The sequence below is a fragment of the Pelodiscus sinensis genome, chromosome 25, assembly GCF_049634645.1.
Source record: "Pelodiscus sinensis isolate JC-2024 chromosome 25, ASM4963464v1, whole genome shotgun sequence".
Lineage (NCBI taxonomy): Eukaryota > Metazoa > Chordata > Testudines > Trionychidae > Pelodiscus > Pelodiscus sinensis.
In genome coordinates, this window is record NC_134735.1 from 11,689,564 (window position 1) to 11,710,215 (window position 20,652).

Consider the following 20,652-nt stretch of genomic DNA (forward strand, 5'->3'; position numbering starts at 1 on the left):
CTCCAGGAGAAAAAAATAAGATGACAAGTTGGGGTAACTTTCAGAGTGGCTGTTGTAGATTAGGTAGCTCGGAACCTGGACAATGGTCAGCCTGCATCAGCTGCAGCTGTGTGAACTACTCATCCTCAATAGTTAAGGAAAATTCTCTAACATTTTAAGAGAGAAATTCAGAGCAAAGCGAAACCCTGAGTCAGATGAGTCCAAATTAAGATCAAAATCAAGTTACAATGAAAACCATTACCTGTTTAAGCATGTTTTAATTGGCAATGGCAAAAGCACAAAACTGCTTTTCCTCCATCAGTTAGAAGTAATACCACATATTTTACAAGACTGCATGGAATGCAGCGTGTAATCCACTTTTTGCCCAATAATTTTTCCAGACTCTACACTTCTGTTAAGTGTTTGTAACCCTCGGGTTGTAAAAATAACTTTGGCTTCTGAATCAAATGTATCTTGAAGTACTAGCTGCCTCATTCTACAAACCAATAGTCTGGCAGGTGTCCCCTTTCATAAAATCATAGAATACTAGGACTCGAGAGGTCATCGAATCCAGTCTCCTGCCCTCATGGAAGGACCAAGTACTGACTAGACCATCCCTGACAGACATTTATCTAACCTACTCTTAAATATCTCCAGAGATGGAGATTCTACAACGTCCCTGGGCAATTTATTCCAGTGTTTGACTACCCTGACAGTTAGGAACTTTTCCCTAATGTCCAACTTAAACCTCCCTTGCTGCTTCTTGTTCTATCCTCAGAGGCCAAGATGAACAAGTTTCCTCCCTCCTCCTCATGATACCCGTTTAGATACCTGAGATTGTCTCACTAGGATATCAAGTCGGGATCATAATGGCAATTAAAGGGTCAACAGCTCTTTCAGCGCTGATAAGTTGAGCAGAAATATCTAGAGAATGTTCCTGTTCCACAACCACAAACTAACTTCCATGCCTCCTGTGACGGCGCATCGGGGACACCCAACCCTACACTCACATCCACAGCAAGATGTGACTCCACCATCCGGTAGAATAGAGAGAGTTTATTGCTTCTCAGAGATACAGCACAGCCCAGGTTCGATGAGGACATAGGAGTCAGGGGCAGGCAGCCTTAGACCCCTTGGGACAGGGGTACACAGGCCCCTGAACCCCCAGTACTTGACTTAATCTGTTCTCTTCATGTTTGCTCAGCCAAGACTGCCCCCTCTCTCAGCCACAGGTCACTCACTCCCCCCAGGTAGCCACACCCCTTCCTTTGTTTAAACTCCTTCCCCTGGCCAGGTGAGAAGTTGCTAGCCATGGCCTATGTGCCTGACTTCAGGGACCACCCGCCGCTGGGCAGTGCTCACCGACACCAGCCAGTAGGGGTCACCCATAGCACAACACAGCAACCAGTGAATGCCCAACCACAGTGGACCCAGGGTCACAAGAGTGCACAGCTCCCCCCCCCCCCCCCACTATGTCACACCTCTTCAATGTGAAAACCAGAGCATCAAAACATCCAGCTTCCCGCAGTGTGCTGCCTTATCAATGCACAGCTGTGCATGCAGCACAATGAAGACCCACTGTAAAATTCATGCTTAAATTCGACACTTTACACCTGAGTCTGAATAAAGAATCTAATTATCTTATCCATTACAAAGATAGCTTCCCCAATTATCACCTCTAATATCATTAGCTCACAGACATTTACCTTCCCCCCTACCCATCCCCCTTCTGTTCTGAAATTTGATTTGTCCTTTTCATATGTGTTCACTTTTTTTTAATTGTATCCTTTGGTATATATGGTTGTGACAATTTTCTTCCACTATTTGATCTGAGGAAGTGGATCTGGCCCACAAAAGCTCATCACCTAATAAACCATCTTGTTAGTCTTTAAAGTGCTACATAGTCCTGTATTTTGTTTCACTGTAAAATAAAGTGTAATATCAATATGAATCCAACCAGTGCAACAACATCTTCATGTTTATAGCTCATTGGCACATAAAAGCTGCAATACTGGATCAGACCAGTGATCCATCAAATGATGTAACCTGTCTTTAACTGAGATAATGAATACTCTAGAAACAGATGCAAGGAACCCTTGAAGGCAGCAATTATGCAAATCTTGCTCGCAATAGAATAAGATGTAATTCCTGGAAAATCGCTCTAAAAAGAAAACAGAGCTGCCACTGAATTTCCAGTCTGTTGAAGTAGCATGTCACAGAATCTAGAGACTTGGCCGTGGACTAGACATAAGGTCTGTTTCTAAGAACTAGAAGCTTTGACTATAAATGACAAAGAACAAGAATAATCACACTTGCTATTCAACTGTAAAAAAATCTCACACCACGACTTTTTTTTCCTCTAAAAGCACTCTTTATTGTGCTGATCAACAATTCTCTGTTTGTTTTGAGGTCAGAAAGCTGGTATTGGAAGAAGTAATTTCTTCCAAGTGAATATTATTGAATAATGTCACAAATGCACCAAGTATTATTCCAAAACAACTAGGAACCCTTGGTGTTTATTTAACAGTATAAAAAGCGATAGAAAATAGAAAAGGTTACATATACTTTTTAAAGGCCATATTTTAATAATTACATTTAATTTCTGAGATAGAAAAACCATCAAACAATGGTTTAATGCTTTAAAAATTATAGTCTGTACAGAACACAACCATTATTTTAAAAAGTAACATTTATGGAGTTCTTTTGTTGTTATAAAACTCTAATTTTTCTTTTCTTTTTTTTAAGTCTTTCTGGTGATTCAACTGTTTCTTTTGTGGGTGTGCAGGCTAGTTTGCTGGTGACAGAAAGATGTTGAAAAATACAGCAAACACTACACAGACTAAATAAGCAACAATGGCGATCCAGAATCTTGGATCTTTTATTAAATTTTGATCAAAACAACTGAAAACGACATAACCTATTGACATCCCAGCTAGGCCACCAGCAATGTGAGCCACAAAGGATACCTTAAGAGAGAAAAAAGTAAACTGTTAAGTTACATTTCAAGACAGGAACAGCAGCACTTCTATAACATTATTAATCCAAAGATTTGAAAGCACTTCTCAATATAACTTTAGCTTTAATACATGCCTATGACAGAGGTAAAGGATGGGTAGAGATTCTGAGTTTTTAAATGTAGCTACTCTGGTGGAAGGCAGTAGCTGTTAAATGGTGTACAGCTACATATAATTAAACCTGCTGGCATGAATCTAGGGAGGTAGAATTAAATTAAATTAACTGGGAATTTGGCTAGAACATGGGCACACTTTTAGGAGGAGAGTTGTGACATCTTCTATCACAGCTTTATGCCTCATCCAAAATATGGTTTGTCCCTAAAGTCATGCTGGGACATTCCAAGGGAACATGGTTTCCTACTGATTCGCCAAAAGTCAGTGTGCACAGTACAATCCCTTGGAGGTTTCAAATTTAGAGTGTGACCAAGTCCAACCCTGCTTAACTTCAGGTATGAAAAGTCCATGGCTGCAGGTGGTACACAAAAATATTCAAGATGAGCAGGAAAGTTATAGATGTAAAGCATTCGGTTACAACAGTGATGAGTGAAGTATTAAAACCTGGACAGAGAAGAGAAGAAAATTAGATATATTAGATAGAACTAAGATAAGAATGTACCATGAAGTGTACACACACACACTCTCTCTCTCTCTCTCTCTCTCTCTCTCTCTCTCTCGCATCATCTGGATGGCCACAAATGATTTGCCATCCCTGCTCCTTGTTTTCAGAGTAAAGAGAGGTCCAGGAATAGTGTGTTAATTTGTGCTCCCTCTGCTGTTTGTGTGGTCAAGTACTGGGTCACAGCAGAAAAAGACTGATTACTTCTCAGAAAAAGAGGAGATTTTGAATATTAGAATAGATTTCCCACCAGATCATTTTAAGGTGCCATGGTACAAAACAGATTTAGTTTGACCATATTCCTGTAGTACTGACCAATCTCTGCAAATGGAGTTCTAAAGTTTGTAGCTAAATCTAATACTTAAGGAAATAAGGGTATGTCTACACTACAGCGTTATTTCAAAATACCTGCTAAATATCTTATTTCGAAATAACGTGTCTACATACAAAATGCATTTCGAAATAGCTTTTTCCTATTTCAAAAAAGCGTGTCCACACTGATTGGACGCTGAATCGCATTTAAGGCCAGCCAGAACTGGTTCCGGCCGGGCATTAGATTGGAAGTTACCTTGTGGCCAGGGCAGCCAGCGGGGCACCCTGGGAAGGGCTGGAGGCCCCCTATTTTGAAATAAGCATCTACACAGTGCTTATTTTGAAATACCAATTTCAAAATTGGTGCTATTCCTCGTGGAATGAGGTTTACCAATTTTGAAATAAGCCCTCCGAATTAATTTCAAAATAGCAGTTGGCTTGTGTAGACACTAGGAAAGTTATTTCGAAATAACGGCTGTTATTTTGAAATAACTTTGCTGTGTAGACATACCCTAAGGGATTAACAAAGCTGGGAAGAGAGGCATCAAAGCAAAGAGATGTCATGCCAACTTCAAGTATGCGTGGAATATACGTATATTGTCACTCCATGTTGCTGCCAAGAAGCCTGCTCTCCAGTCCCAGGTGTCTAGCGGAGTTTGCTCGTCACAAATCGTGAATGTAAATGATATTGTCCTATAACTGGAGTGCAGCTGTTGGAGTCAGAAATAACTAATCCGTTTCATAGTGAATTTTTGGTGACTTCATGTGTAGCACTGTCAGTTAATAGTTTAAATTGAGCTACATATTAGGAGCAAATATAAAGTGTCCATGCCCCGTATAATTTAAGAACAAATATCTTGTGGCTATCTGGATTTCAGTGTAAGTCTGTCGGGATGAAAGAACATTGTCCATTCTGTCCTGACGAAGTCCTTGAACAATAAGAAGTCTGCGTCTGAACATTCTGGAGTCACTGAAAGAAGCCGTGTCAATCCACCTCACATATCCCTACTTATTTTTATAGAAAAATATGAAATGAAATATTTCTCAAAAGGTGTTTTGAGTTAGAATGGATGAATGAGATCATCCAGGTCCTACAATTCCTACCCAGGCTTCTGTAACTCTGCTTTTCCTACCACCAATTACTCCTTCAGGTCTCTGCAAGGCCTGGTCTAAAGGGGAAAGTTGACTTAAGATATGCAACTCCACTTACGTTAATTACGTAGCTGGAGTCGAAGTATCTTAAATCACATTTTGGCACCGTCCATGCAGCAGGAGGTCCCGTCAAATTCCCTTAATTCTTGTGAGGAGCAGAACTATTGGCGCCAACAGGGATGCCTCTCAGTTTGAATTAGTGGGTCTTTACTAGACCCACTAATTCAAATCCTGGAAGATTGACAGTGACAGCATTGATCTCCGTAGTGTAGACGAGCCCCAAGACACCAGCAAGAGAGAAGGAGCTGCATCCCGGGATGGGAAAGAGCCAGCAGCACCTTGGACAGAGCAGAGCCGGGAAGGCTCAGGGGAGCAGTAGCAGGAGAACGCCAGCCTGACCCCTACCAGACTGTATCTCCTGATGAAAGTGACAAGGAGTCCTGTAGCACCTTATAGACTAACAGGTGTATTGGAGCATAAGCTTTCATGGGCAAAGACTCACTTTGTCAGATGCATGTAGTGGAAATTTACAGAGGCAGATATAAATAGGCAGGCAAGAATCAGGCTAGAGATAAATTCAGTAAGGGAGCTGTTCACACCTCCAGATCAGCTGCTAGAAGTGGGCCTCATCCTCCCTGATTGAATTTACCTCATTATATCTCTACACATCCATAATCCATAATCACTTTGGGTATGTCTACACTACCCCACTAGTTCGAACTAGCGGGGGTAATGTAGTCATCTGCAGTTGCAAATGAAGCCCGGGATTTGAATTTCCCGGGCTTCATTTGCCTGAAGCCGGCCGGCGCCATTTTTAAATGCCGGCTAGTTCGAACCCCGTGCCGCACGGCTACACGCGGCACGGAGTAGCTAGTTCGGATTAGGCTTCCTAATCCGAACTAGCTGTACACCTCGTTCCATGAGGAGTACAGCTAGTTCGGATTAGAAGCCTAATAGTGGCTAATACAGCTAGTTCGGATTAGAAGCCATAATATATAGTGGCATTATGATTTTGTGTCCTATCTATCCTTTTCCTAATGGTTCCTAACATTCTGTTTGCTTTTTTTGACTGCCATTGCATATGGAGCAGATGTTCACAGAGAACTATCCATGGTCACTCCAAGATCTCTTTCCTAATTGAGGACCCCCCCCCTCATTTTGTATGTATCATTGGGATTATGTGCCATTTTGTTTCTTGGAACAACAGGAATCATCACAATCTTTCAATACTTAATGCTATTCTTGTATTAAGTATTGAAATTTAGTAGATGTAGTAGAACACGGGTTATATTATACAAGCTTTTTCAGTGAAGAATGCACTTACTTGAGGTCCATTCATAGGTGCTATAAATCTTCTGTACAGAGCAAATCCCATATCTGTTCCAACTAAAAATAAACCCACACAGTTCTTATCATAGGATTGTTCATTCAAATTTTAACAATTTATTACATTTCAAAAATAAATCAAAGTAATGGGTGTAAATAACAACTTGGTATGTCTTTGAGTGGCATCAACAAAGCTAACTACAAAGATCACCTCACCCACAACTGAAGCAATTGCTTTGGGAGTGAAATGCAGTAGCCAGGAAAATAAGATTCTGGCTAAATTCTACTCTCAGTCACAGGTTTCTCACTCCAATTAACTTCACTATTACCCTCCTCTTAACAGAACAAAATTTAACTAGAGTTTTATCAAGCACCACACACAGCTTTGGCATTACACAGTAATAAGTAGTATTTAAAAGTTCAAAGATCTGTTTACATTATAATTTAACCTAATCCCTATTTACCTTTTCTTTGTGGTTCTAGCAAACTGAATAATGTGCAACTGATATCTCCCTGGGTATTAGTATTTTGGACTCCAAGTGGGCATTCATTTCTGTATAATTAAATATTGTGTGTCTTGTACAGTTTTATCCTCATATGTATATTAGGTAAGATCAAAATTACCTATGGTCACGATGATGAGCAATCTGAAGATTCCAAACAAAGGAATCATTTCTTTGAAGTTCTAGGAGAGAGTAAAAGAAACAATGGAGCTATATAATTATATACATGGACCTATATATGCATGTAAGAGTACACAAAAACAGTCTAGTTAGGTACATCAGTATACACTAAGGGCACGTCTAGACTACAGAGTTTTGTCGACAGAAGTTTTGTCGACAGATACTGTCGACAAAGCTTTTGTCGACAAAGAGCGTCTACACTACATTCAGTTCTGTCGACAAAGCAAGCTGCTTTGTCGACATGGCAGTGTAGACGCAAGGAGAGTTTACATGCAATAACACCTTCTGTCGACAGAACTCTGTCGACAGAAGGCGTTATGCCTCGTAAAATGAGGTTTACCAGCGTTGACAAAACTGCTGAGTTCTGTCGACGTTATGTTGACAGAACTCAGCGGTAGTATAGATGCAGGTATAGTTTTGTCGACAAAAGTCCACTTTTGTCGACAAAACTCTGTAGTCTAGACACACCCTTAGTAACACCCTACATTTCTCAGAACACCTTTCAAACAATCACAAGTCATTTTACAAAGAAGTCAGTATCATTCTACCCATTTTACAGAGGAGAAAACTGAGGCACAGAAAGGAAATGTGGCATGCCCAAACTCCAAAAACAAAGAGCTTAATTCACTATGCCACTGCTATCATCACATTTTTCACATTCTTCCTTATTTTATAATCCAAATATAGGTCCTTTCAAAGCAATGTTTTTGCTTTACACAAAGGATACCAATTATCTTTAGAGCATTTTTTAAAAGCCACCCAATATACAATCAGCCTCTGACACTAGAGATCATGGAAGCCAAGACCTTAATTAGCAAACAAAAATATGTTGAGTGACAGAGACAGAGAAAGAAAGAAATTATGTCAACTGCTAAATTCACTTTTTCCTCCATTAATAGTACAAAAAGCATCTATGAAGTTTTGATTCTGAAGGGCAGTTTGTTCAGCAAAGACATATATGAGGGATACATTTTCCTTAATCATTCCACTTTCCTGAAAAATATAAACATCTTATTTACACGAATAAAACTGATCCCAAAAAGTGAACAAAGATCCACAAAGAAGTTGTTTTTTCTGAGCATTTCCAATTGTTTCCTTACCAGTAAAACATTCATGAAGTATCCTCCAATGAGAGCATAGACTCCTCCTGAAGCCCCTACGAGAGCATGGCGGGGATCAAAGATTGAGCTAGCCAAGGAACCTGAAAAGACAGAAATGTCCTTAAGACATGAGTCCTCGTGGGAACTTTAAGATGACACAACTGAAATTAGATGAACAGATATATTAGAAACTGGAGAAAGAAATAAAAAAGGCCAACTAAAGCTTTACCTACACCAGTGTGATACGGCCGTGAAAAAGGCTAATGCAGTCCTGGGATACACCAGGTGAGGTATTTCCCACAGACACAGGGAAGTGTTAGTATCATTATACTGATGAGACCTTATTTGGAATGTTGTGTGCAATTCTCATCTCTCATCTTTTTTTAAAGATGAATTCCAAGTGGAACAGGGGCAGAGAAGGGCTAGTAGGTAGGGTTGCCAGGTGTCTGGTTTTGAATAGGACAGTCCAGTATTTGAGCTTTCTGTTCGGGAAACAAATTGAGAAAAGATAAATGAGAAAATAGAAATGTCCGGTATTTTCTTAGTAAGATGTACCGTATATTCCGGCGAACAAGACGACCTCTGATGTTAAAAAACATCCCCCAAAAATCGGGGGTCGTCTTGTACGCCGGGTATACATCCCAGGCGCGCCTGGGATGCCCCGCCGCCGGAGCCCCTCCACGGCTTTGAAAGCCTCGGGGGAAGCCGGCGGCGGGGCATCCCAGGCGCGCCTGGGCTGCCCCCCCACCGGAGTCCCTCCGCGGCTTTGAAAGCCTCGGGGGAAGCCGGCGGCGGGGCATCCCAGGCGCGCCTGGGCTGCCCCCCCGCCGGCTTCCCCCGAGGCTTTCAAAGCTGCTGCGGCTTTGCTCCCGGTGCCTCTGGTCTGCTGGGGACCATCTCCAGCAGACCAGGGACACCGGGAGCAAAGGAGGCAGAGGGGCGCTGGGGTATAAGATGAAACCCTATCTTTTAATTAAAAAGATAGGGGGTCGTCTTATACACCCAGTCGCCCTATACGCCGGAAAATACGGTAATGTAGATTGTGATGTAATGTCAAGTGTGTCCGGTATTTTGTTGAAACCATCTGGCAACCCTACTAATAGGATGGTCCGAGGAATGCAAAACCCACCTTATGAGAGAAGGCACAAAAGAGCTTGGCTTGTTTAGCCTAATCACATGAAGGCAGGGGGGAAATGTGGCAGCTCTCTATAAACACATCAGAGGGATAAATACTAAGGAGGGAGAGGACATATTTAAGTTAAGCACCAGGGTGGACACAAGAACAAAAGGATATAAACTGGCCATCAACATGCTTAGGCCTGAAATTAGATGAAGGTTTCTAACCATCAGAGGAGCGACATTCTGGAACAGCCTCCAAAGGGAACAGTGGGGGGAAGGGGAATTAATTGGTGTCAAGACTGAGCCTGACAAGTTTCTGGAGGGGATAGTATGAAGAGACTGCCCAGAATGGCATATGGCAAATCTCCAACTAGTAGCAGCAAATATCTCCAATAGTTGCTGATGGGAAGACCTCTGAGCTACTATACAGAATTCTTTCCCTGCTGTCTGGCTGGTGGGTCTTGCCCACTTGCCCAGGGTCTAACTGATCACTGTATCTTGGGTCAGGAAGGAATTTTGCCCTAGGTCAGACTGGTAGAGACTCTGGCATTTTTCACCTTCTCTCCAGCATGGGACACAGGTCACCTGGAGGTTTAAACTGGTGTAAATGGGGGATTCTCTGTAACTTGAAGTCTTTAAATCATGACACGAGGACACCAGTAACTCAGCCAGAAGTTCGGGGTCTATTACAGGATTGAGTGGGCGAGATTTTGTAACCTGAAGGGTGCACTTGGTCAGACTAGATGATCATGATGGTCCCTTCTGGCCTCCAACTCATTTATTTCAATGCAGGATTTGAACTCTGCTTATAATTAAAATGAAGTTTCAGAAGTTCCTGCCTCAGTCTCTTCAGACCTATGAATGGCTTCTGAATGGACACTGCAGTTACATGCTTTGTAAGCTATGCTTTGAAGGTACTATAAGACTCAAAATGCAGTTGCATCTCAATGCATGAGAATACAGAGGCTTGAGAATTTCTGCAGCCATCAGATTAAACCCTCATAGTCAACATTTTATAATTCCTCCAAGAAAGGAACTGTTCTACTTTTCATCAATAGAAACATGCCCATAAAACACTGCATTTCTAAATCATAGTGGTTTGTTCATAGGTATGTCTTATTTTCAATAGGTTAAATCCTTGATAAGTAAAAATTAGATTTGCTTGAAAGGCTAGAAGGGCCTAATTTATAGCTAAAAGTGCAAATTTGCTGCTTGTGTACATATATACAATTCCAATAAAGCCATTAGAGATCCACCTGTTTGCATGATCAATGACTTTGGCTTCAAATCAAGTTTAACATTTTAATACCATGTGGTACTCAATTATAATTGAGTCACATTGTGCAATTGCTTACATATTTATATAATTAAAATGTGCCTTTGTAGGAAGATTTATTTGTTACCCTCTCATTTTTCTTGATACTGTTGGATGGCAGATATCACCTTCTATCCCTTATATTATAATAAAATTAAAACATGAGAAGTTCTACAGTAGGGTCGTATTAAAACAAGTACCAGAAGTGGTTACCAAACATTATACTTAGAATTAGAAACAGTCAGGAGACAAGTCTTGTTTTCTTGGTGATGGAGTAAGGTACGGCAGGTTACAGAGGAACAATGTTGCTGCTTCTTTGATTTTATTTAGAAGTAACAGAGCTTCTGTCAGGAAACCCACTGAAGTCAGTGACAGTAACCAACTTCCAGATTTGCTTTTCCAGGAACATTATCTGTCCTTATTTTTCTAGTCCCTAGTAGACTGGAGAATACAGAAGAGTACAAGCAATTTACTCTTCCCATTGAGAATTAATTCAATGTACTCGTCCATTAGAAATATGAGAATTGTAAAATGATGCTAACACTTTCTGTATGAATGAATTGGAATGTGGAAAAAATTGGAAGGGGGAATGGCCATAAAGTTGAAACTAGCACTTGAGTGGAGAATAGTGCTGTTTTGTAGTATGGTAAAAAGCTGGAACCGAGGCATTCTCTGCACTAAGGGTGTGTCTAGACTACATGGCTCCGTTGACGGAGCCATGCAGATGAGCTTTCTAGACATAGCAAAATGAAGCGGCGATTTAAATAATCGCTGCTTCATTTACATCAAAACGGCCGCCACGCTGTGGCAATGATCAGCTGATCCAGCACAGCGGGGCAGTCTAGACACGCCACGGTCGACAAGGGAAGCCTTTGTCGACTGCTCCAGTAAACCTCGTTTCACGAGGCATAAGGCTTCCCTTGTCGACCGCAGCGTGTCCAGACTGCCCCACTGTGCCGCCAAACAGCTGATCACACAGCACAGTGGCCATTTTGATGTAAATGAAGCGGCAATTATTTAAATCGCCGCTTCATTTTGCTATGTCTAGAAAGCTCATCTACATGGCTCCGTCGACAGAGCCATGTAGTCTAGACACACCCTAGGAGAACTGGTTATGTTACGCAGAGCAGTATACTAACAACTTTTGAATGTCTTGATCAGGAAAGGGGATGTGGCGATAATATACATTCATTTTCTGCTATAGACAGCTCTTTATTTAAGCTTACCCATTTCCCATTACGCACTGACCTCCAATCACTCCTGCGAGATACACCAGACCGACCCGATGCCCTTTATGAACCATTTCTAAGGGAATCCCCCAAAAAAGCTGCAGAAAGAGATTTCCTAAAATGTGTTGAATGCTGCAAGGAAAAAATATGCTGTTATTTAAATATCAAAATTTTAATGAACATATAAAGTTTTGTAAAACTATTGCTAATATACAATAAAATGGCATGATTTATTTCTACAGATGAAATAACTTTTTAAAAATAAAGAAAAGAAAATGAAATTATTAATTATATGCTAAAATAACTCAAAATAAGTAAGCCTTACTTTGTAGAGAGTGGGGTCTGGGCTATACATTTGGATCTGGAAGACCAGAGTCTGCATTTAAGTCAGAGTAAGCCACTCTGGTGGAAAGGCAGAATTGGACCACACGAGTTATGAAGAACAGGTCTCAGGCTGCGTCTAGACTACGTAGAATTTTCGAAACATATGCAAATCTTTTGAAAGTGAAAGTAGTCTGGATGCAGTTTTTTCAGGGAAAAAACCTTTTTTCCAAAAAACTGTTCTTCCTTAAAAAAGGACGTTTTACCCAGTTTTTTCGAAAAAGGGTTTTTTCCCCCGAAAGATCCCCTTTCAAAAGTGAGATCCAAAGAAGATATGTAAATTCCCATTGAATTTGCATATCCTCTTTCAAAAAAAAGCTCCCGTAATTTAGACATGCCCTCAAAGGAAAACAAAAGGCAAAACATGTCCATTCTGGTCATGTCCATTCTGGGCGAGACCCATGGTCCATCTAGCCCAGTATCCTGTCTTATGATAGGCCAGGGCCTGATTCATCAGAGGGAATGAACTGAACAGTGCAATTATTGGATGATCCATCCCCTGTAGTCCAGTCCCAGCTTCTGGCAGTCAGAGATCTAGGGATACCCAAAGACCGGAGCTGCATCCCTGACTCTTTTTTGGACCCTAGCGATGAGTTCCACAGATTAATTGCACATTGTATGAAGAAATACTTTCTTAGGATCGTTTTAGAGCTGCTGCCTATTAATGTCATGTGGTGCTCTCTACTTCTTCTGTTTTCTGAAGGGGTAAACAACACTTTCACTTTTTCCACACTTTCACTTTTTTTTAGACCTCTATCTTATCTCCCCTTAGTCATCTCATACCTGAACAGTCCCAGTCTGTTTAATCCCTCCTCACATGGAAGATGTTCCTGGCCTTTAATCATTTTTGTTGCCCTTCTCTGTATCTTTCCAGATGGGATTAAAGCTACTTTACTGCCATGCTATCTACGCCACCCTGTACAGCTCTCACAAACAAAACTAATGGGGTAGGTCAGATTTTGGTCCTGCTCACTACTACAGGAAGCGGCGCTAGTGGTTCGTTGCCTGGCTCTCTCGTCATCACTGACCCTGTTGTGGGGCTCTGCCCATGAGCACACACACCCCTTTGTGGCCCTGTGGGTGCACTTCCTGCAGCACCAACTCTGCTTCCTTCAATTAATTACCTAGACTGGGTGATTTCAAACCCTCTACAGGTGACTCCCACACTTACGACCTAATTGGTTCCTGGAGAACCATTGTAAGTCGGGCCATTGTAAGTCGAACCCTTATTGCCCATAGGGGCAATGTTATGGATGGGGGTTCCGTTCTGGCCCACTTTGCCTCCTGGGAGTTTTAGTCTCCTGGAGCCAGCAGCACAAACGGCGCCCAGAGACGACCTGGGGCTGTGCCAGGAGGTAGGCAGCCCCATGGCTCCCGGAGCAGAGCGGCCGTAGGTCAGGCGGTTGTAAATTGGGGGTTGCCTGTATTGCCCCTGTGGGAGCCTGATGTATTAACTTTTCTACAGCACGTAACTCACTTCCAAGTTGACGTTCATGCCCATTGTGGGACCATGTAATAGTCCCAATAGGATTTTTGCTCCTGGTCAGGTGGTCCCAGAGCTTGGTCACCTTTCCAAGTTTCCCTCCTTAACACAGCAGCCTTCCATTCGCCTCCTTGGAGCTGGATTACAATGTAGGACAGCTGTAGGGCCCTATCAATTTTAACCTGGCCCCTTACGCATGGGCGAAAGCAAGTAAAAAATCTTGCCAGTACGGGGGCCGACTCTGGGCCCTAGAAGAGGTGGGGCCTTGGCAAAGGGGGCGCGGATGAGGGCCCGGGGCCAGCCTCCCCCAGCAAGCCTCAGCCCTGCATTAAGGGCCTGGGGCTCCAGCCTCTGCTACAGTAGCAGTGGCAGGGAGTGGTGGGGTCTAGGGCAGCTGCTCCTCCTCCTCCATTCCCATCGGCAGCCCTGCCATGACACTGCTTGAACATGGCTGCCCCTTCTGTCCCCCTGTCGGCGCCCAGGAGGAGCCAAAAGGGGCAGTGACGTTAAAGCGCTGTGCTGCCAGACCTTACAGGCAGGGCTGCTGAGGGAGGGTGCAAAAGAAGCAGAGACATTAAAACGGGTCTGTCAGCACAGCTGTGGCAGCGTTTCAGGGTGGGCTGTGTATGGGCTAGTACCAGCAGCCACTTCTTACCAGTACTCAGTACTGGCCCACTTTCTCCTCTGTCCTTCCCGCAATTAGTCCTCAGGCTGAGAGTAGGGTTGCCAGGTGTCCGGTTTTGAACCAGACAATCCAGTATTTGAGCTTTCTGTTTGGGAAACAAATTGAGAAAATATAAATGAGAAAATAGAAATGTCCGGTATTTTCTAAATAAGATGTAATGTAGATTGTGATGTAATGTCCAGTGTGTCCGGTATTTTTGTTGAAACCATCTGGCAGCCCTAGCTGAGAGGGTTCTGCAGGCAGGACTCTCCTCGGAGGGTATGTCTGTGGCCAGAGGGATGTAAATTAGACATACCGACATTGCAAATGAAGTGGGGATTTAAATCTCACGCGCTTCATTTGAATAAAAATGGCCACCACATTTTGCCGAGTCAGCAGTTTGTCAGCAAAAAGCAGCTGTCAAGACGAGGATCGGGCGACAAAAAAAGCCTTTGTCGGCCGATCCCTTATGCTTCGTAATACAAAATCGGGCGACAAAGACTTTCTTTGTCGCCCGATCCCCATCTTGACAGCTGCTTTTTCCAACAAACTGCTGACTCGGCAAAACGTGGCGGCCATTTTTATTCAAATTTAAATTCCCACTTAATTTGCAATGTCGGTACGTCTAATTTACATACCCAGATTGTCTGCCCTGTCACTGAGGAGGAGGCAGTTAGGAAAAAATTCCTAACTGTCAGGGTGGTCAAATATTGGAATAAATTGCCAAGGGAGGTGGTGGAATCTCCCTCTCTGGAGATATTTAAGAACAGGTTAGATAGACATCTGTCAGGGATGGTGTAGACGGAGCTTGGTCCTGCTTTGAGGGTGGGGGGCTGGGCTTGATGACCTCTCGAGGTCCCTTCCAGTCCTATTATTCTATGATTCTATGATTCTATTCTTTCTTCCACTCATCCCCAGTTGGCCGGGTGAGAGGAGAGCCTTGCCCCGCCCACTCTGTCAGTCTCCTGAACCAAGGCCCATAAAGAAACAGTAACAAACTTCCTCCCAATCATTATTTATTGCTGCAAGTTCTTTCTCTCCACTAATTCCTCTTATTTCTTAGGTCTTAGACTACATCAAAACCTCCCAAAACAGCACAAGAGCCATGCCATGTGACTGGGGTGGACTCACAACTAGGCACCTCATAAGAACATAACATAAGAATGGCCGTACTGGGTCAGACCAAAGGTCCATCTAGCCCAGTAGCCTGTCTGCCAACAGTGGCCAACACCAGGTGCCCCAGAAGGGGTAGACTGAAGACAAGGATCAAGTGATTTGTTTTGTGCCATCCATCTCCAGCCTCTGACAAACAGAGGCCAGGGACACCATTTCTATTCCCTGACTAATAGCCTTTTATGGACCTAACCTCCATGAAATTATCTAGCTTCTCTGTAAACTCTGTTATAGTCCTAGCCTTCACAGCCTCCTCAGGCAAGGAGTTCCACAGGTTGACTATGTGCTGTGTGAAGAAGAACTTTCTTTTATTAGTTTAAAACCTGCTACCCATTAATTTCATTTAGTGTCCTCTAGTTCTTCTATTATGGGAACTAATAAATAACTTTTCTTTATTCACCCTCTCCACACCACTCATGATTTTACAGACCTCTATCATATCCCTCCTTGGTCTCCTCTTTTCTAAACTGAAATGTCCCAGTCGCTTTAGCCTCTCCTCATATGGGACCCGTTCCAAACCCCTCAAGTAGGCACCTCTACTCTTAAGGGGACAGCCCACCACGTTGCAGATCCTATTGTCCTAGTACGTGCCTGGAAGCATCATCCTGCGGAGATGTCTTAAGGCTAGAGTCCTGACCACATGATCTTTATCTCTCTATCTATGTATACAAGTTTTTCCTCACGGATGACAGAATGACATCATTACATCATCAGTGTCAACAGGCTCTTGCTGAAGCAAAAGCAGCCAGAGAGGTGGGTAGGCAAGCGTAGCAAGCAGAGGGCGCAGCCCCCTAGTAAATTTTACAAGGTAAAATCTTCCATTTTCCCAAATGAACACAAGAATCCTTGATGCAGAATGAGATTTTCAGAGGAACCTAATGAAGCATCACCTTTTGGCTTTTCTGAAAACCTTGTTTAGAGGGGAAGACAGCATCACACCAAAGGTCCATTTAACCCAGCAGCCTGTCTTCCGACAGAGGCCAATGCCAAGTACTCCAGAGGGAATTAATACAACAGGTAATCACCAACGCTACATCCACACTACAGCTGTTTTTGCGCAAAAACCCGTGGAGGATCCACACTACAAGCATGTTTTTGTGCAAGAAAATGTACAGTACATCGTAAAAAGAGAGGGCTTTTGTGCAAGAGTTATTCCTCTTTCTGCAAGGAATAAGCCTTTTTGCACAAGGGCTCTCTTGCACAAAAAGGTGTGTGTGGGCGGCAAACTGGGGTTTCTTGAGCAAAAACAGCTAATCAGAAAAAGCACAGGTGCTCTGATGGCCATTCTGTTAAAGGCAATCAGAGCTTTCTTGCACAAGAATGTCCATGCAGTGTGGATGCTCTTTTGCGCAGAAGCGCATCACTTTTGCAATGCGCTTTTGTAGTGTGGACGCTCTCTTGCGCAAGAACTTTTTGTGGAAGATCTCTTCCACAAAAAGGTTCTCTTGCAAGAAGCCTGCAGTGCAGATGTAGCCGAAGTGATCCACCCCCAGCTTCTGACAAACAGAGGCAAAGGACACTGTCTCTGTTAATCCTGGCTAATAAGTTCATGACGGATAGCTCATTCTTCTTCTAACCCTGTTACAATCTTAACCTTCACAACATCTGGTAGTAAAAAGTTCCACAGGTTGACTGTTTGTAGAATCCATTGTTACATTGCTTACCCTGCATGCACTAGCATATAAGAAATGAATCTCCAAGCTTCTTCCCTCTTGTCAGGCCTGTAAATAAAGGGACTGTCCCAGACACCTGAGTCCAACGTGATCCACTGTTTCTGGGGCTTCCAAACAGCATAATAAATGAATACAGCCAACTAGAAACAAGAAGAGACTTTAACAACTTCCACAACCATTTGGAATTATGAAATATAAACAAGTTTCCTCCAATAATCTGTAACTGTCTCACAGCAGATTCCAAACGTTCTATAGACAGAAATCTCACTAACATACAACTGTGTGTGTGTAATCGTCAGAACACACGCTGGACTACAGAATAGAGCTGTGAAACCAGGCGCTGGAATTAGGAAACACCAGATTTAAAGGCAACAAGGAGTCCTGTAGCACTTTACAGACTAACAGGTGTATTGGAGCATAAGCTTTCATGGGCAAAGACTCACTTTGTCAGAAGCATTTAGTGGAAATTTCCAGAGGCAGATATAAATATGCAGGCAAGAATCAGGCTAGAGATAACGAGGTAAATTCAGTCAGGAAGGTGTTCACACCTCCAGATCAGCTGCTAGAAGTGGGCCTCATCCTCCCTGATTGAATTTACCTCATTATCTCTAGCCTGATTCTTGCCTGCATATTTATACCTGCCTCTGGAAATTTCCACTACATGCATCTGACAAAGTGGGTCTTTGCCCACGAAAGCTTATGCTCTAATACATCTGTTAGTCTATAAGATGCTCCAGGACTCCTTGTTGCTTTTGCAGATCCAGACTAACACGGCTACCCCTCTGATATTTGACAGATTTAAAGGGGTTCTTGCAGCCAGGTATTTTCTTTAATCCCATTGACTTCAATGGATTTTAAAGAGATGTCTGAGCATTCTGCTGAATCAGGAGAGACGTGACAGAATGGTACTGTAGAACAACGAGCTTGTGATAATGGAACTAGAAACGGAGAACACCAGGCTCAAAGGAGAAGAGTTAAATCTGCACAGGGCAACCTCAGTCCTGACATTCCCTAATGCTGAAATGCCTGATTTTCCAACTCAAACCTTCTTTCCACACAGGAAATTGCACACAAGCACTGGAATTTTTTTTTTAAACATTGAAAAAATAAAAACATTCCATCGTATGATTTCTGGACCACAGAAAAACAGGTCAGGATTCATGGGCAGCTGGTAACAGAGGCAAGGGAAGACATAGCCTTATCAAAACTGCCCAGACACCTGACCACCATGGGCTGTGACCATGATGCAGCAGTCCAGGTCCCCAGCCATCAGGGAGGGGTGAGGCTGCAGCCCAGCTTCCGCAATTGCAGGGAAGCTCTGTGGCTGCAGCACAGTAGCCCTGTTCCCTCACTGCTGGGAAAGGATGGGGCTGGGGTTGGGGCCGGTAAGCACAGCAACTCCAGCCCTCCAGGTAGCCAGGAGGGATTGGGCTGGGGGTAGGGCCTGGCTCCAGGGGCGGGACAGAGCTGGTGCTTGCCTTCCCCAGCTGGGCCTTCACCCGCTGCCCATGTCAGGATTCCTGGTTCTTTTCGAGGTGCAGGAGAATGGAGGACATCATCAGGGCTGGCCCTACCATGAGGCAAACTGAGGCGGCTGCCTCAGGTGCCAGACTGTGGGGAGGGGCCATTAGGACCCAGAGTGTAGAAAATTGTGTCTGCTGATGGTGCACATGTAGGTAGCAGAGCAGCACCATGAGAGGAGTAGAACGGGAAGAAGGCAGAATTGAGACCTTTCAAAGTTTTGGCCCAAGTGAGAGAGTCTGGGAGCATCATTTGAACTCCCCGCCTCAGGTGCCAAAATGTTGTGGGCCGGCCCTGGACATCATAACCAAAAACCAATGCGGTGTACACTTTCAATGAGACAGTGGGTATGTCACACAGCAAAGTTATTTCGAAATAACTATCCTAGCATCTACACAGCCATTCTGTTATTTCGAAATTAATTTGAAATAGCAAAGAGCTTATTTCGAAATTGGTAAACCTCATTCCACAAGGAATAGCACCTATTTCGAAATAGGGGGCCTCCAGCCCTTCCCAGGGTGCCCTGCTGGCCACCATGGCCACAAGGTAACATCTGACCTGATGTCCTGCCAGAACTGGTTCCAACCAGCCTTAAATGCGATTCAACGTCCACTCACTGTGGATGCGCTATTTCGAAATAGAAAAAACGCTATTTTGAAATGCATTTTGTGTGTAGACGCGTTATTTCGAAATAAGCTATTCTGAATTAATTATTTTGAAATTAGATATTTCGAAATAACGCTGCAGGGTAGATATACCCAGTGGGATTCAGTGGCTGCCACGGAGGTTTCGTGTTTCATCAGCATTTCTGCCTGAAGTGGGCTTGTGAAACATCTAAGATCCTTAGTTACTTCACATATAAACTGGGAAAATTATACTTGCTATGGTTAAGAGGTCTTGCTGGATAAAGATTGAGAAACGGACAATTAATGACCAATCAGGGGAAGATGGCAAGATTCCTAGGCTCATATTCCAGCTGCACATGCCCTTGGTCAAAGAATATTTTGACTGGGCAGGACAGCCAGGTCATCAAGATTTGGGAGGACAAGCACTTCAGTTAGGATTTTACGACACTCAATCAACAAGTGTGGAACAAGTTCTTCTGTGCATGTGCTAGTAGCAATTTTCAGAGGGTCTTAAATTGGCCATAGGAGAGTGGATTTTCATAGGGTTATGACATCTCTGAATTGTCCCCTACTGATTTTCAAGTCAGAAAAACTATTTAGCAAATATTTTTTATTTTCCCACCAAGCTCTTTCTCAGAAAAGGCTGATGCTGACCCATTTTTTTGTTTAAATATTTGTTTAAAGAAAAATCAACACGAAACAGAAACCAGAGATGGAAGATTTCATCCTGAATTATAAAAATTTGCCAGACTTAAAGGAACTTTAGAGCGGTGCACTATGTACAATATGGGCTACACATGTCCAATAAATCAAAGAGAAACTACAACATGGTAGATAATCATGAATTTAACAATGGTCCAAAATTCAGTATGTTTCACATGGAAAATGCATTGCTGAACAACAAAACCCAGGAGTGAATCAACTGCGATTTGTATAATCGAAATCTCATAGTTTGACTGTTGTTCCTGTAAATACTCATGTTCAGTGCAAGACAATGTTACCAGCTAAGAACGCTTACCTCCGTTATGCTGATGAAAATGATGAAAAGGGGAGGAGGGATACAGTTTGCTCTTTCCAGATAGGTTCCTCTGGCATTTTCAGGAAGAATCCATTTGGAAATGGATTTATGAAGCTTGTCACAGTTAGTGCAAGCTCGGGACTTTCTTTCATTGTTTTGCTGCTCATCAGATGGATCAGTGTTCATCCTCTCCAACTCAATGTCATTCATTTTGGAAATGGCCAAATACTTAGGAAGTTCCAAACCCTGTTCCATCAAACATAAAGGT

At 43.0% G+C, this 20,652-nt stretch overlaps 1 protein-coding gene across 1 annotated transcript; it reads right to left on the reverse strand.

Annotated features, from left to right (window-relative positions):
- Positions 1–2,464: 2,464 nt before the first annotated feature.
- RHBDL2 (rhomboid like 2) lies at positions 2,465–20,613 on the reverse strand. The gene is made up of 7 exons (XM_075908578.1): positions 20,385–20,613; positions 17,211–17,359; positions 11,865–11,977; positions 8,183–8,283; positions 7,024–7,084; positions 6,398–6,459; positions 2,465–2,945 (listed from the first exon to the last, which is right to left on the reverse strand). The coding sequence occupies exons 1-7, from the start codon at positions 20,592–20,594 to the stop codon at positions 2,766–2,768; spliced, it is 876 nt and encodes a 291-aa protein (XP_075764693.1). The 5' UTR covers positions 20,595–20,613; the 3' UTR covers positions 2,465–2,765.
- Positions 20,614–20,652: the final 39 nt, after the last annotated feature.